This window comes from Temnothorax longispinosus, chromosome 2, assembly GCF_030848805.1.
Source record: "Temnothorax longispinosus isolate EJ_2023e chromosome 2, Tlon_JGU_v1, whole genome shotgun sequence".
Lineage (NCBI taxonomy): Eukaryota > Metazoa > Arthropoda > Insecta > Hymenoptera > Formicidae > Temnothorax > Temnothorax longispinosus.
The window spans coordinates 19010930-19022999 of NC_092359.1; the positions used below are offsets into that span (position 1 = coordinate 19010930).

At 43.7% G+C, this 12070-nt stretch overlaps 1 protein-coding gene across 2 annotated transcripts in view; it reads right to left on the bottom strand.

Moving 5' to 3' along the window:
- Shg (E-cadherin shotgun) overlaps positions 1-9795 on the bottom strand; it is a 123369-nt gene extending 113574 nt beyond the window's left edge. For both annotated transcript variants that reach the window (XM_071771947.1, XM_071771946.1), the window contains exon 1: positions 9239-9795. In XM_071771947.1, coding sequence (XP_071628048.1) covers positions 9239-9359 — 121 coding nt within the window. In that variant the 5' untranslated portion in view covers positions 9360-9795. The remainder of the gene's footprint in view (positions 1-9238) is intronic.
- Positions 9796-12070: the final 2275 nt, after the last annotated feature.

The following is a 12070-nucleotide window of genomic DNA, read 5'->3' on the forward strand; positions in this document are numbered from 1 at the left end:
GGTCGCACCGGCATCAGTTACATGTCTACTTTTGAATCTAATTAAATCCTCTCTCTCTCCATATATCGCGAGAGATGAAACTCCGAACTCCGACCTAAAAGACGACGAGTCGTCTGAACCGAACTTTTATTGTCAGCGCTGTTTCGTCTACGAAGAGATCTTAAGAGAACCTCTGTCTCGCCGGTTCGGCCGTTGAGAAACACTGTCTTACACACGCTGCACCTACAACAAACGGCCGGCGACCCCAGGCGCTCTTTGTCCTCTCGACTCCTCTTCGCCCCCTCCCTCGCCGTTCAGACCGGCAGCCTCTCTTTTCTGCCTTTGTCCCGTCTCACTCTCACTATTTCTTCCAACCATCGTGCGCCACTACCTTCGAGTCGGTTCGACCGTACGTATGGACCGAGATTCCAGACTAAAAACGCATTCAGATCGACTATTTTCGGTAAAAAGCGACACGTCGCTTTCGCCGTAAATTTTTCAACACCAGGACGAGATGAGAGAAGTAATTTTGGTTATTTTCTATTTTAGATCGTCGTCTCGTCGACGCGATTTTGCAGATGATTTCGATCATTTTTCTGGGCAAACTAAACGGGGATTTATCCAAACCTTGGAAGAGAATCCCTTGAAAAATGTCTGTCTGATCCCTCAGGTAGAAAAAAATTCCTCGAGGCGCCCAGATTTTCCACAGGTTTCTCGAAATGATACACCTGACTATGTACTACGTAGTAGTACTACGTGGTACTACGTAGTACTAGAGTAGTTATACGTATATATATAAACTGTCTTTTTAACATTAAAAATATTACGTAACGGTGCTGATTCGGTGATCAAAACATTTAGTTCCTTCAATATCGAAACTACGCGCGCCATGCATATTTCATTACGGGAAGTGCAAACGTGAGCCTAAGGGAAACACACGAGTGATATTCTCCATCCCTCGACGTTCGTCTCTATGGAAATGGATACAGAGAGCTCTGCTACAGATAAGAGAAATATATTCTCGAAAGTCAATTCACATACGTGAACAACCGCGAGGGTCAGTTAATAACGCAGTCCCGCACGGACTGCGTAGTTGACCGGCGAATAGGGCGAACGTACGATATACGGTTGGAGCGTTTAATTGAATTTTCAGACCGGCGTTCGGTGATTTTAGTTAACTACCCGAAACTAAAATACCAACCGCGAACAAGACGCGGATTTATGTTACTACGTATTTTGCGTTCCAACCGCCACGGACGGCGGCGAGTTACTCCCCACCTTCCGTAGCCGGGGATATCGATGATTCAACGCGCGGGACATGACTAACCATCTTGCACCGTTTCATCGGCAAGAGGCACGCTCGGGGAAACGGAATCCATTAAATTCGCAGAATATTTCGCGAACAATCGCGGCTTTCGGTTTCCGGAGAGATCTCCGCCGGTGCAATGCTCTCTCTCTCTCTCTCCCTCACACCACTCATACCGCTCTCTCATTCCCGGGGGCCGGGCAATTAAATCAGCATATCCGCGCATTACGCCCGGGCTTCAAGTCCTGCAAGGAATCTTAAGCTGCTAATCCGCGGACGTATTTAATCGGAGAGAACGATGCAATTTAGCGATTGTCACGTCTCGTCGCCGAAACGAGCGCGCGTAACTCGCCAGGATTTCGAGACCCGTTCCGAAATTTGCCGACCGCAATCATGCGGAAAAGTAATCGACGTATATAGACGCCGCAGAAACTTCCCCGCTTGCCGGCTGACATCGCATCGTCGAGATTAACGTGGCCTAGTAATAACATCGAAACAGAGATTAAGCCTGATTACTTCATCCCTGATCGACGCGTTTCGACGAAAAAAAAATTGACTCCCTAACGAATTGTGTTGTGCGTGGAACGAGGCACGTCGCAGCCAATGTAATTATGAACATTATTCGTGGTAATGTAATTACAAATAAAGCTCCACTCTGAATCACGCTAATAACTGTTGAAATTAGAATAAAACAGTTATTTACATCGTCGATCCGATCGTATACGTAAATCGTTCCGATTTCAATTACCCCCTCGGAACAAAGGTGACAGGTACGAATACCATTCTCGACGGTGCGAATCCATCTTCGCGCGGGAATCCAACGCGGCACCATTTTCGAGACCAGCCCCGAACTTCCAACCGCGCGATTTCTATGTTCCCGGGATTTACGGAGTAAGCGACTTTGGGGCCAAACCTGAAATATGGCCGAGTCCCCGTGAGATCGGTCGCAAGGTACACGCCGCTCTCTCCCTTCCTCTTCCGGTCGACACGCAGTCCCGCTCCGGCGACCGTGGCTAACGTAATTCTGGAATCGGCCGAGCGTTTTCCCGCTCTTTGCATAATCCCTGCTGGATTGTACACTTGTTTACGTCCCCCCACATACCGACATTTACAACCTCCAACCGACTCGCAACGGAGTAAGGATGTACGAAGAAATCTCTAAGAATCATTCCGTGGTATCTCGTCAAAGTACCGCACGTCTCAAAAATATCGCAAATAAAAAAAAGATAAATTCTATTTCATACTTTGTCAAAAGTATAAAGACACTCGTTAAAAATATAGAGTGATAGCATAACCGAAAAAGATATATAACAATTTCTTATAAAGAAATAAATTAAAAATGGAAGTATTTTACACAACAGTCTGTTTTTAAGAAAAAAAAATTTTAATTTACATTTTAGATTCATTTTCTTCATAAGAAATTATTTCCCTTTTCGTTTTGCATAAATATTCCTCGTAACTCAGATAGTAATTTGTTCCTGTTCCACAAAACATGATGTAAGTAGTCACGTATATGCTTATCTTTGTGATTTTTATCAACATAAAGAGCAAACTCGTTTCTTTTTACTCGTGTTTTTTTTACCTCTTTTTGGCGAAACATCGTCGTCGTTTCGGAACCATATTTTATCTCGGCGTTCCCTATACTCGACTGCTCTGAATACGAATCAATGGAACTCATTGGCATCATTGTTATGGCGAAAGAACGCATAGGGATATTCGAATAAAAATGCAGCGACATGTCCCCGAACAAAACTCGGGAGGGGGATGCGATGAAAACCGAGCTTCGAGGGGAGCTCGGTTGGAAATTACCTGGCACTGCTCAAAAACACGTCTCGAAGGTCGTCTCTCGGGGCCGAATCCTCATGCAAAATACCGTTCGCATCCGACCGACTGGTTCAGTGAAGACGTTCGCGACTTCGCAGACGGATCTCTCTCGCGTCAATTAATACCAATGAAAGTAATACGAACCCAGACGGGCCGTGAATCGCGGCGGTCGTTCGCAGGGCTGCGCGTGCGAACGAATATGATCCCGCATGTATCGCTTTCAATTCGCCCTGTCGGAGGCGTAATAAATACGAAGCCGATAGTTTTTCGAGCGTGCACAGCACGGTGCGCTACTCCTCTCAATACGCGCGATACAGATGAAATAAGAAAAATACCGGCGAATTGGCGGTAATCGTCTTGCGGGACAGACAACTTGAACCGATCTGCCCGATAGCCTTCTCCGTTTTCCACGTTAATTTTACAGTCTGATAACGCGTTATATGATGCCACAATCTATTCTGATATTCCACGTTATGCTCCGTTACAGCAGAAAATTGTAGGCGAAATATACGCACGTGGTTAAACGACATATATGCACGTTCCGGATCTATCGAGTCTCATCTTTTCTCAACTAATCCTCCCCTTTAACACAGAATCGATTTTTCGTTATGAAGAATAAACGAAGAGCGTAGCTTTTCCAACATGTAGCTTTTCTCATATTAACAGAAACAAAAAATCTAAACATTTTAAGCTTTCAAGAAGTAAAATCTTATTCTTCATTTAATTTCAAATTGTATTTTGCAAGAGATTTTGCCGTATAAGAATTAATCACACAAACGTTTAATGTCGAAAAATGAGAAATCAGCGACAAATGATGATCTCCCTCGATATTCTCGAAAAACGAAGAAAAATGAACCTGCAGATTGAATAAGAAATCCACGGATGAAAGACGATCTCTGAAAAGCCGTGTATGCGCTTTATATTTTCCGGTAGGGTGCCCCGGCAAATCGGAGTCGTGCATATGAAGACAAAGACGACCGGAATACCTTTCAAGGATTACAATGTGAATACGCAACCGGGGACTCCCTCCCTCGCCCCCATTCTGTCTCTCACCTTTTCTCATGGGGGGGTAAGTAATAAACCGCAACACAGCACAAAACCCGGGTCTCAAGGGGGGTCTCCGGGACCCCTCCTCCTCTTCGTCGTTACTCTTCGCCCGCGCACGCCTTCGAATCGTTTACGATGCTTTTCGGCAATTTCGGCGAAAGAAATGCAGTCCTCGCCCGCCTTTACGACCTGGCACGTCCCAACTTTTATCCAATTATCAATTTTGCCAATCGCCAAAAATTTCCGCCCGGGAGATACACGCGCGACGCGCGTGACGATCCAAATCGGACGGGCCGTCCGAATCGGGCGCGAGTTGCCAGTAACTCGGATACACGGAAGATCGATAATGTTCGCAACTCTCATTTCCTCGCCCGCCACCGCACACTTCTCGTAACCCGTGGCCTTTGGCCTTTTAACCCTTTGTGTCCGGTGTGAGATCCTAGGAGGAGGTTCTCTCACGGAAAGAAACGTGCAACGCGTGCAACCCGGTTATACATCTAACATCCAAGGTTCCTCGTTCCAAAAATGCTTTAAAAATGCAGTTTTTAATATTTATAGAGAGCAAATTCTTTATTCTCTACGTGCAGTAGAATTTTTCATATATTTCTATTTGAACAGTACGATTTTCATGTGAAAACGCGAAAGAACGTGAAAGGAACTTGCATGAGGATATTACGCAATCAGCAGAAGCGGTTTTGCATATTGCGTCGTCAATTGTCATAAAGCTATGCTTAAAAGTGCCCTCATCATACGTTGAGTCAAGATACAAAGGTACCGTTACGCGGTATTTTTCTGTACTCATTATTCCCCGTTACGAGTGTATTTTTAGAAATATTGATTAATAGATTCTACTGTAGGCAACGATACGCGGTGAAATCCTGCGACCGAAGGGAGAGCTCGACTTGAACCCGAACGAAATCGTTTAAAAGCTATCGAAATGTCTAATGGTATCGAAAGATCGTCTCGCTATATCGGGCAGCGATAAAAAAAAAATGTATCCGTTTCGAGGCGGTCGCTTTTCCGGCTGCTCGCTCGCTAGTCTCGCTACTGTTCGATATGTCGGTGCCGTTTCGAAATAGCCATTACTGAACGGAGATAAATATAACCAAATAATAATCCTCCCGGGACGAAGTCCCTCTTCCAAAGTCCCGCGAGTCGTGCAACACAAACACAACATGAAAGATCGAATTTAGCAACTCGCAGGATCGCGAGTGGAATGGAAAATGGAGACGGTTCTCGCCTTGCGTATCGAATTACGTTTTACAAACTTCACGAATTGTTTTAAAGATTAACGATCCCCACGAATTCGATATCGGAATTCTTTACGATATTGGAAAAATAGCTAATTCAATACGTATACGTGTCTGATTTAATTATCTGAATTAATCATCATGGAATGTTTTAGAACGAGATTATCCTGATATACTCGCGCGGGTGGTTCGTCAGTCGACGAAAGTCGGCGGGGAGTGCTTTATACCGCGTTGTAATTCACCGGGTTTACCGCGACTCGCATCAATATGCCATACGTCCGCCGGCAAACACCGCGAACATTAGGCGTGTCGGCTAAACCAATTTTGCGTTTGGGAATTTCAACGAGGAAAGACGACACGCTTAACAGCCAGGTGCACCTCCTTTATTCCTCCCGCGATAAGTCGTATCGCGTCACCTGGTAAACGGCGGTAAACCATCTCGTTAGAGCAAGAGACGTATCGAGCGCGCGTCATCGAGAAGAACCCTTCTGTGTATAAACCCTTTGTGCTCGTCCCAGAGCCGCGACCGCGAGTCGATTTCTCATCGAGAGTTGCTCTCGCTCGCCGGTCTATCAAATCTATCATTGAGTTCGTTTAACCACGATGCATAATATATTTAAAATTCTATTTGTGTTCTCGTCTGTTAAAAAAATATAATCTTTAGTTAGAGGTGGACTATGGTTAGAGGAATATTCAGCTAACTTTTTTTCTACAGTATTTATATTTGGTCCTTCAGAGGTCCGTCGAGCTTGAACCGGGCACGCAGGATCGTCGCATAAGGGCTCAGTCACAATGAGAAAAATAAGGAATAAGATAAAGGAATAAGGAATAAGGCATGTTGCATCTCACTTTAATGTACGTGTACTAAAGTGAGATGCGACATTCCTTTATTCCTTATTCCTTTATCTTATTCCTTATTTTTCTCATTGTGACTGAGCCTTAATACGCGAAATGTCAAATTCGGAAGCGTGGCCCGCGCATGATTCTATTGTCCGGGACGCGTGTGTGCGTGATCGACGTACACGCTCTAGTCGTACGAAAACATCTAAATCTAACTTAAATTCCGGAGTAACGGCAAATCCGGAACAAAATTACTTCTTAAATTTATTTTTTCAATTTCAATTTTGAAACGTCATTATACGGCTAAGATGTGCAGGCTAAAGAGTTTATAACAAGTATGTTATACATAATAATTCAATTATGAGATTAAACTATATTTTATGAAGGAAAACAAATTATATATATGAAGATAAAAAGTTGGATGTTTACCAACATAAAAATAATATATAATTAAATTATACTAGAGAGAGAGAAGCGATTGTTTAATTATAAAAGAGATGTATATTATATGAAGTGTCACGTACTGGAAGATTAATACGGAACGTCAATAACAAGTAATCTGTTTGACATTAAGTAATAATCCATTGTTTGATATAATATTAGTTACTTTTAAGACAAGTTTAATGTACCTTTATGTATGCGACTGAAAGTGAATGAGAAATAGTTCTCGGAAAGTCCGACAATTACGTAATTGTCACAAAAGATTTACAGTCACGCGACTCACTCGCGATTGCTTTATTTACGGTTCATCGAAAAAAAAAAAAAACGACACGAATAACCATTCACTTTTTCTTTCGGGCAGTTCTCGAGACAAATAGATTAACGATCCGAATTGTGGGGCCAAAATTAGTAACTGTCGTCTGACGTTCATCGATCCGCTCGCCCCGGAATCGTGACAGGAAAGTTTTTCGCAAACCTACATTTCTAGGGTCACGTGCGACTGAAACAACGTTATTCGCTCGAGTGCATCTTCTTTGAGTGCAAATCGCCTGACGGGTGGACTTTCCTGCGTCTAGTTTTTTTTTTTCGCCCCTCCCGAAACTTTTCAGCCGTTTCAGCGACTTGATTTTTCTAACAATTTTTGCTAACTCCACTATCCTCGCGCACGTCGTTTGCAGCACCGGTCGCGCGTGTCTCGGTTAAGAAAACTGCGAGGGGGAGGACGATTCGTAGCAAATATCGGGAACGAGCCGACGCACGGATTACAATAACTGTTTAACAGATTTATCGTTTATTATTAGAATAAATTTAAGTCCCGTGCACCGAGCTGAGAAAACATCTGGGTTAAACGTTAATTCTGTACTGTATGTGCGATTACGTAAGCACCGCAAACAACTATTAACCGTACGCGGAAGTTCGCAAGCTTTTGCGATCGACCATCCGTGGTCGCTCCGGAACATAAGTCGCAATAATTGATGCTCGATACAACGTAATTTCCCTGGGCCAAATAACAAGCTTACGGAGACTGTCAAGTCGAATTTTCGGTTGTCATTTTAAGCTTTCGAGAAACGGGAAATGTTTAGTTCTGTACCTTGTCGCGAGAACGGCGCGTGTATTAAAGACTTAAATACATAACAAATATTCATTAAGTCAAATATTAACTGCGACGAATTGAATAATAAATCGAATGCAAGAGAGAGATAATTAATAATTATGCGGACAGCTAGAGCTCGGGAGGCACTGCGAGTTCGTAATTTCCCATCCGTATATTATTACTTTATTCTGTATCAAAAATTAATTCGTCTGTATCGTCTGTAATTTAAGAAATGAAGAAAGATGTACCGGCTAAATATTGTATATACAATGGAGCTCCGATTATCCGATTCTCCGTTATCCGACATTCCGTGACACGAGAACCGAAACGAACTTCAATCACGAGCTTTTTTTCCGTTAAAAACCGTAGTGAAAAACTGCGGCCGCACTTCGCTGCATTCAATTTGAAACAGATAAATTTATCGTTTGAAAAATAATTGTAAATCTGTTATCGCAAAAAAAAAAAGACCATTCCAGTGGCTGGTCAACGGAGAAACTTTGTACTTTCCGTTAGATTTGTGTCGTTATATTTCAGTGCGTGCGTCGGGCCCTGTTTACGTTCCGGATAATTTTGCTATTGTGTATTGCCTTTTTCTATTATTTCGGAAACTAAAACCGAGGTCACCGATGGCCGCGCGTCTCTCGATCGGCATGGCGTCCGCTGCCACGCTTCTCTCACGGACGAGAGAGCTTAGTTCAAGCTCGACGGACCTCTGAAGGACCAAATTCGAATACTGTAGAAAAGAAGTTAGCTGAATATTCCTCTGATCATTCCTCAAAAGAGAGAATAAATATCATTTACAAACAAAGATTATATTTTTTTAACAGACGAGAGCACAAATAGAATTTTAAATATATTATGCATCGTGGTTAAACGAACTCAATGATAGATTTGATAGACCGGCGAGCGAAAGCAATTCGATGAGAAATCGACTCGCGGTGTCACCTATAGACACCAGTTTCTTCGCAGCGTACACGTTGCGCCTTTCCTTCGCCTCGGACGTGCCGGTCTAAAGCCTCGTGTCCACGATGCTGGAAATCGCTCCGAGATCTCGGGACGCCAAAGAATTGACCAATCACATTCGAACAATTCGACCGATTGACCAATGCCATTTGTAGATTCTTTCTCCGTCCGAGATCTCGGGGCGATTTCCAGCATCGTGGACACAAGGCTTAACGACGAGAAGGGAGCGCAAGTGCGTGCTCCGTTTTAACGCGGATCGCAACGTCAGCGGCGGCGGCGGCGGAGGCTCGCTGGGTCCCAGAACGCGGCTTGAGGCCCCGCTGTGGAACCTTCCCTCCCCCACGGCCGCCACTGCACTAACACGCGCGCGCGGAACACGTCCGCGCATGCGCGACAGGTTTCGAATTCAAACGCACACACTGACACACACGGCCACGACGACGGCGGCTACGTAGCGAGGCGCGCGTAACCTCGAGAAAGATACGGTCCACTCACCGTAAGTTCCGCACAGCAGTAGCAACAGCACGCTGGCAAGGAGGGCGGGTGGCGACGTGGATAGCGCGACGAGAGTACGGGGCCTCGCCCCGGACCGCAGCGCGACGCATTTTCCCAGCATCGTCAACGGTCCCCGAACGATCCACCTCTCCACCTCCAATGGCGGTCCACAGCGTCCGGCGGCGTCCTCGGCGAAACACACCACGCCGTCTATCCTCTTCTTCTCGGGCCGCTCTGTACCCTTCCCCGACACCTTCCTTCGGGTCCCGCGTGCCAACGGCGTTTCCAACGGTCACTACACACTGTTTCCACACGCGCCTCTCATCGTGTCCCACCTCTGTTTTATCCTTTATAATATGCCGACTCGAACCCTCGCGAGATTATCGGGAATGAAATGAACCAGGCACACGTCACACACGCGCTCGCGTATAGTACAAACTGGTTCGGCGGCGACGCGTCGAGACGTTCCCGCGAACGGCAACGATATCGCCGAAGAACGACCCCGTGCAAACGCGCCTACACGACTGAACGCTACGAGTACGCGACGCGCTCGCTTCGCCCTGCCTCGCTCTCCTCTCGCGCTCGCTCGCTCGCTCGCTTGCCTGAAATGCCTGTCCTGTCCGCCTGGAATCCCCCCCCTCCTCCACCGCGCCGTACCGCGCCGTGAGTATACCCCCACCCGCTCGGTCTCACTCTACCCGCGCCAGGCCACGACGCCGACCCTCCCCTTCCCCCTCCTCACCGACGTACAAACAGCGATCGCCCCCACCAGTCCATGCTACTTGTTGATCTTCGTTCAGGGGCGCGCAATCACGGCTTCATACCCGATCCTCTTCGATCTAGGAAAAGAAAACAGAGAACATGAGCTGAATTCTCTCTTTCACGATCAAATAGCCGCTAGAAGAAAATATAAAACAAATTGAATCTAATACAATTTATGTAATTTAAATTTAAGATAATTTTGTCGTTGTTGCGTGCGAAATGATCGAAGGAGTCGCGAGTGAGAGGGAAATCTGAATTTAATGTTAAAGTCTTATTCTGTATGTAAATGTCTATATTATGTACAGTAATTACAGTATTTACATTCTATATCCCGCGAACCACGGACAGATAGTTTTCGCGAACGACGGAAGCTAGCACACGAAAACCGCGAGCCACGAATATACGAGTGACTTTATTTGCGAGATGTATGATTCGCTGAATACTTCGGTCGAATGCGGGCTCGCGCGCGCAGGTCCGGGGTTTTAAGGTCTATCCAGACAAACTTGCATAGGTGCATAACGGATTGGTCTATTTCCTTATATGCACATGCATATGGACCAATCAATTCTCTTATGCTTATGTTTATGCGCTATGCAAGTTGTCTGGATTGACCTTTATTCCCACGACTTCCAAATTTTCGCGAATCCTCCGGACTCCCGGTAACGAGCCGAAAATTCAACCAAGCCAATCAGCTATCGACACTCTGAGAAATTCGTATTTAACGAATGTCAAGCTGATTCCGAGGCTGGCAGCTGATCAGCTGTTTTGAAACACCGCTCGCTCGCTTTGTCCCGTGTGTATGCCTCGCGCACCGAGTCCCCGAGACAAAGGGGCGAGTCGGTATAGGCAAAAACTGAGCTTTGTTTTTATGCCCTTCTAAGTTTACCAGGAAATATACTGATATTTCTGCGAACGGTTTAGACAACTTTAAACTGAAAGGCAGAATTTGACAGAAATAATTGAAAAGAATGATTATTTTAATTTGCGGTATTAATTAACCGACGGTTTTAGGTTCGATCGCGAACAGTTATCATTCACGACATTCCTCTAATAATATTAATGTAAAATAAATGTTAATGACTGCAACAAAATAAAAATAATAAATATTTAGTAAATGTATTTTTAGAAAATTAATATTTATAACTATTTATTTTAAGAATTAAAAAGAACTTTTGAAGAAAAAATATTTAAAATATTAATTGTTTAAAAACAGAGATGTAACTCACTGCAATCGGCACTTTGTTATACATATATAGGTAAGGTAAATGTACCAATGCCTGGACACGTACCTATATATATCTGGACATTTTTATCATTTAAGCCCTTAAATAAGTAACGCGAATTAAAATCAAAGATATAAATACTTTTCTTGTATTATATTTTTATTTTAATTCGCGTTTATACTTATTTAAAACCTAAATGATAAAGGTGTCTAGACATAAGTAGGTCTTAAGTGCATTGGTGCATTCACCTTACATTATAAATTTATAATTCAACTTAAAATCAAAATCTTTTATTTTATAAAGCATATTATGTACAATATGTAGCTTGAAAATTTATCATTGCACGTAAATTCTCTACGATACATGCATTTTCCAAACATTTCTACGTTAAAAAAAAAGTCGCATGAATAATTTTGACATGTTCCAAGCCATAAATGCGAGATATAGATCATGCATTACTGCATTTCAATAATTACACGAGTACCATACATATATGTATAGCTCATCTTTATACGCATTGGAAATGAATGCGATATATATACGCATCTCGTATTCCGCATATCGCCTGCAATTAAAATCCTCATTCGCAATTTGTTAACGCGTAATTATTCTAATAACAAAATATGAAAAATGCATCCGTCGTAATAAGCATCACATGTTTCGCTAAACGTTATATAGATTTATAACATATATGTGTGTGTGTATACTCGCTGCAGCAATAACTTCAGTTGAATGCAGTTATGCAATAAGGAAGATTTTTAATTAAAACACGCATATAAAACATATGGAATTATACTTGAGGAGGATTATTATAGTTCGGTCATTGTATTTAAGATGTTTGTGTGGC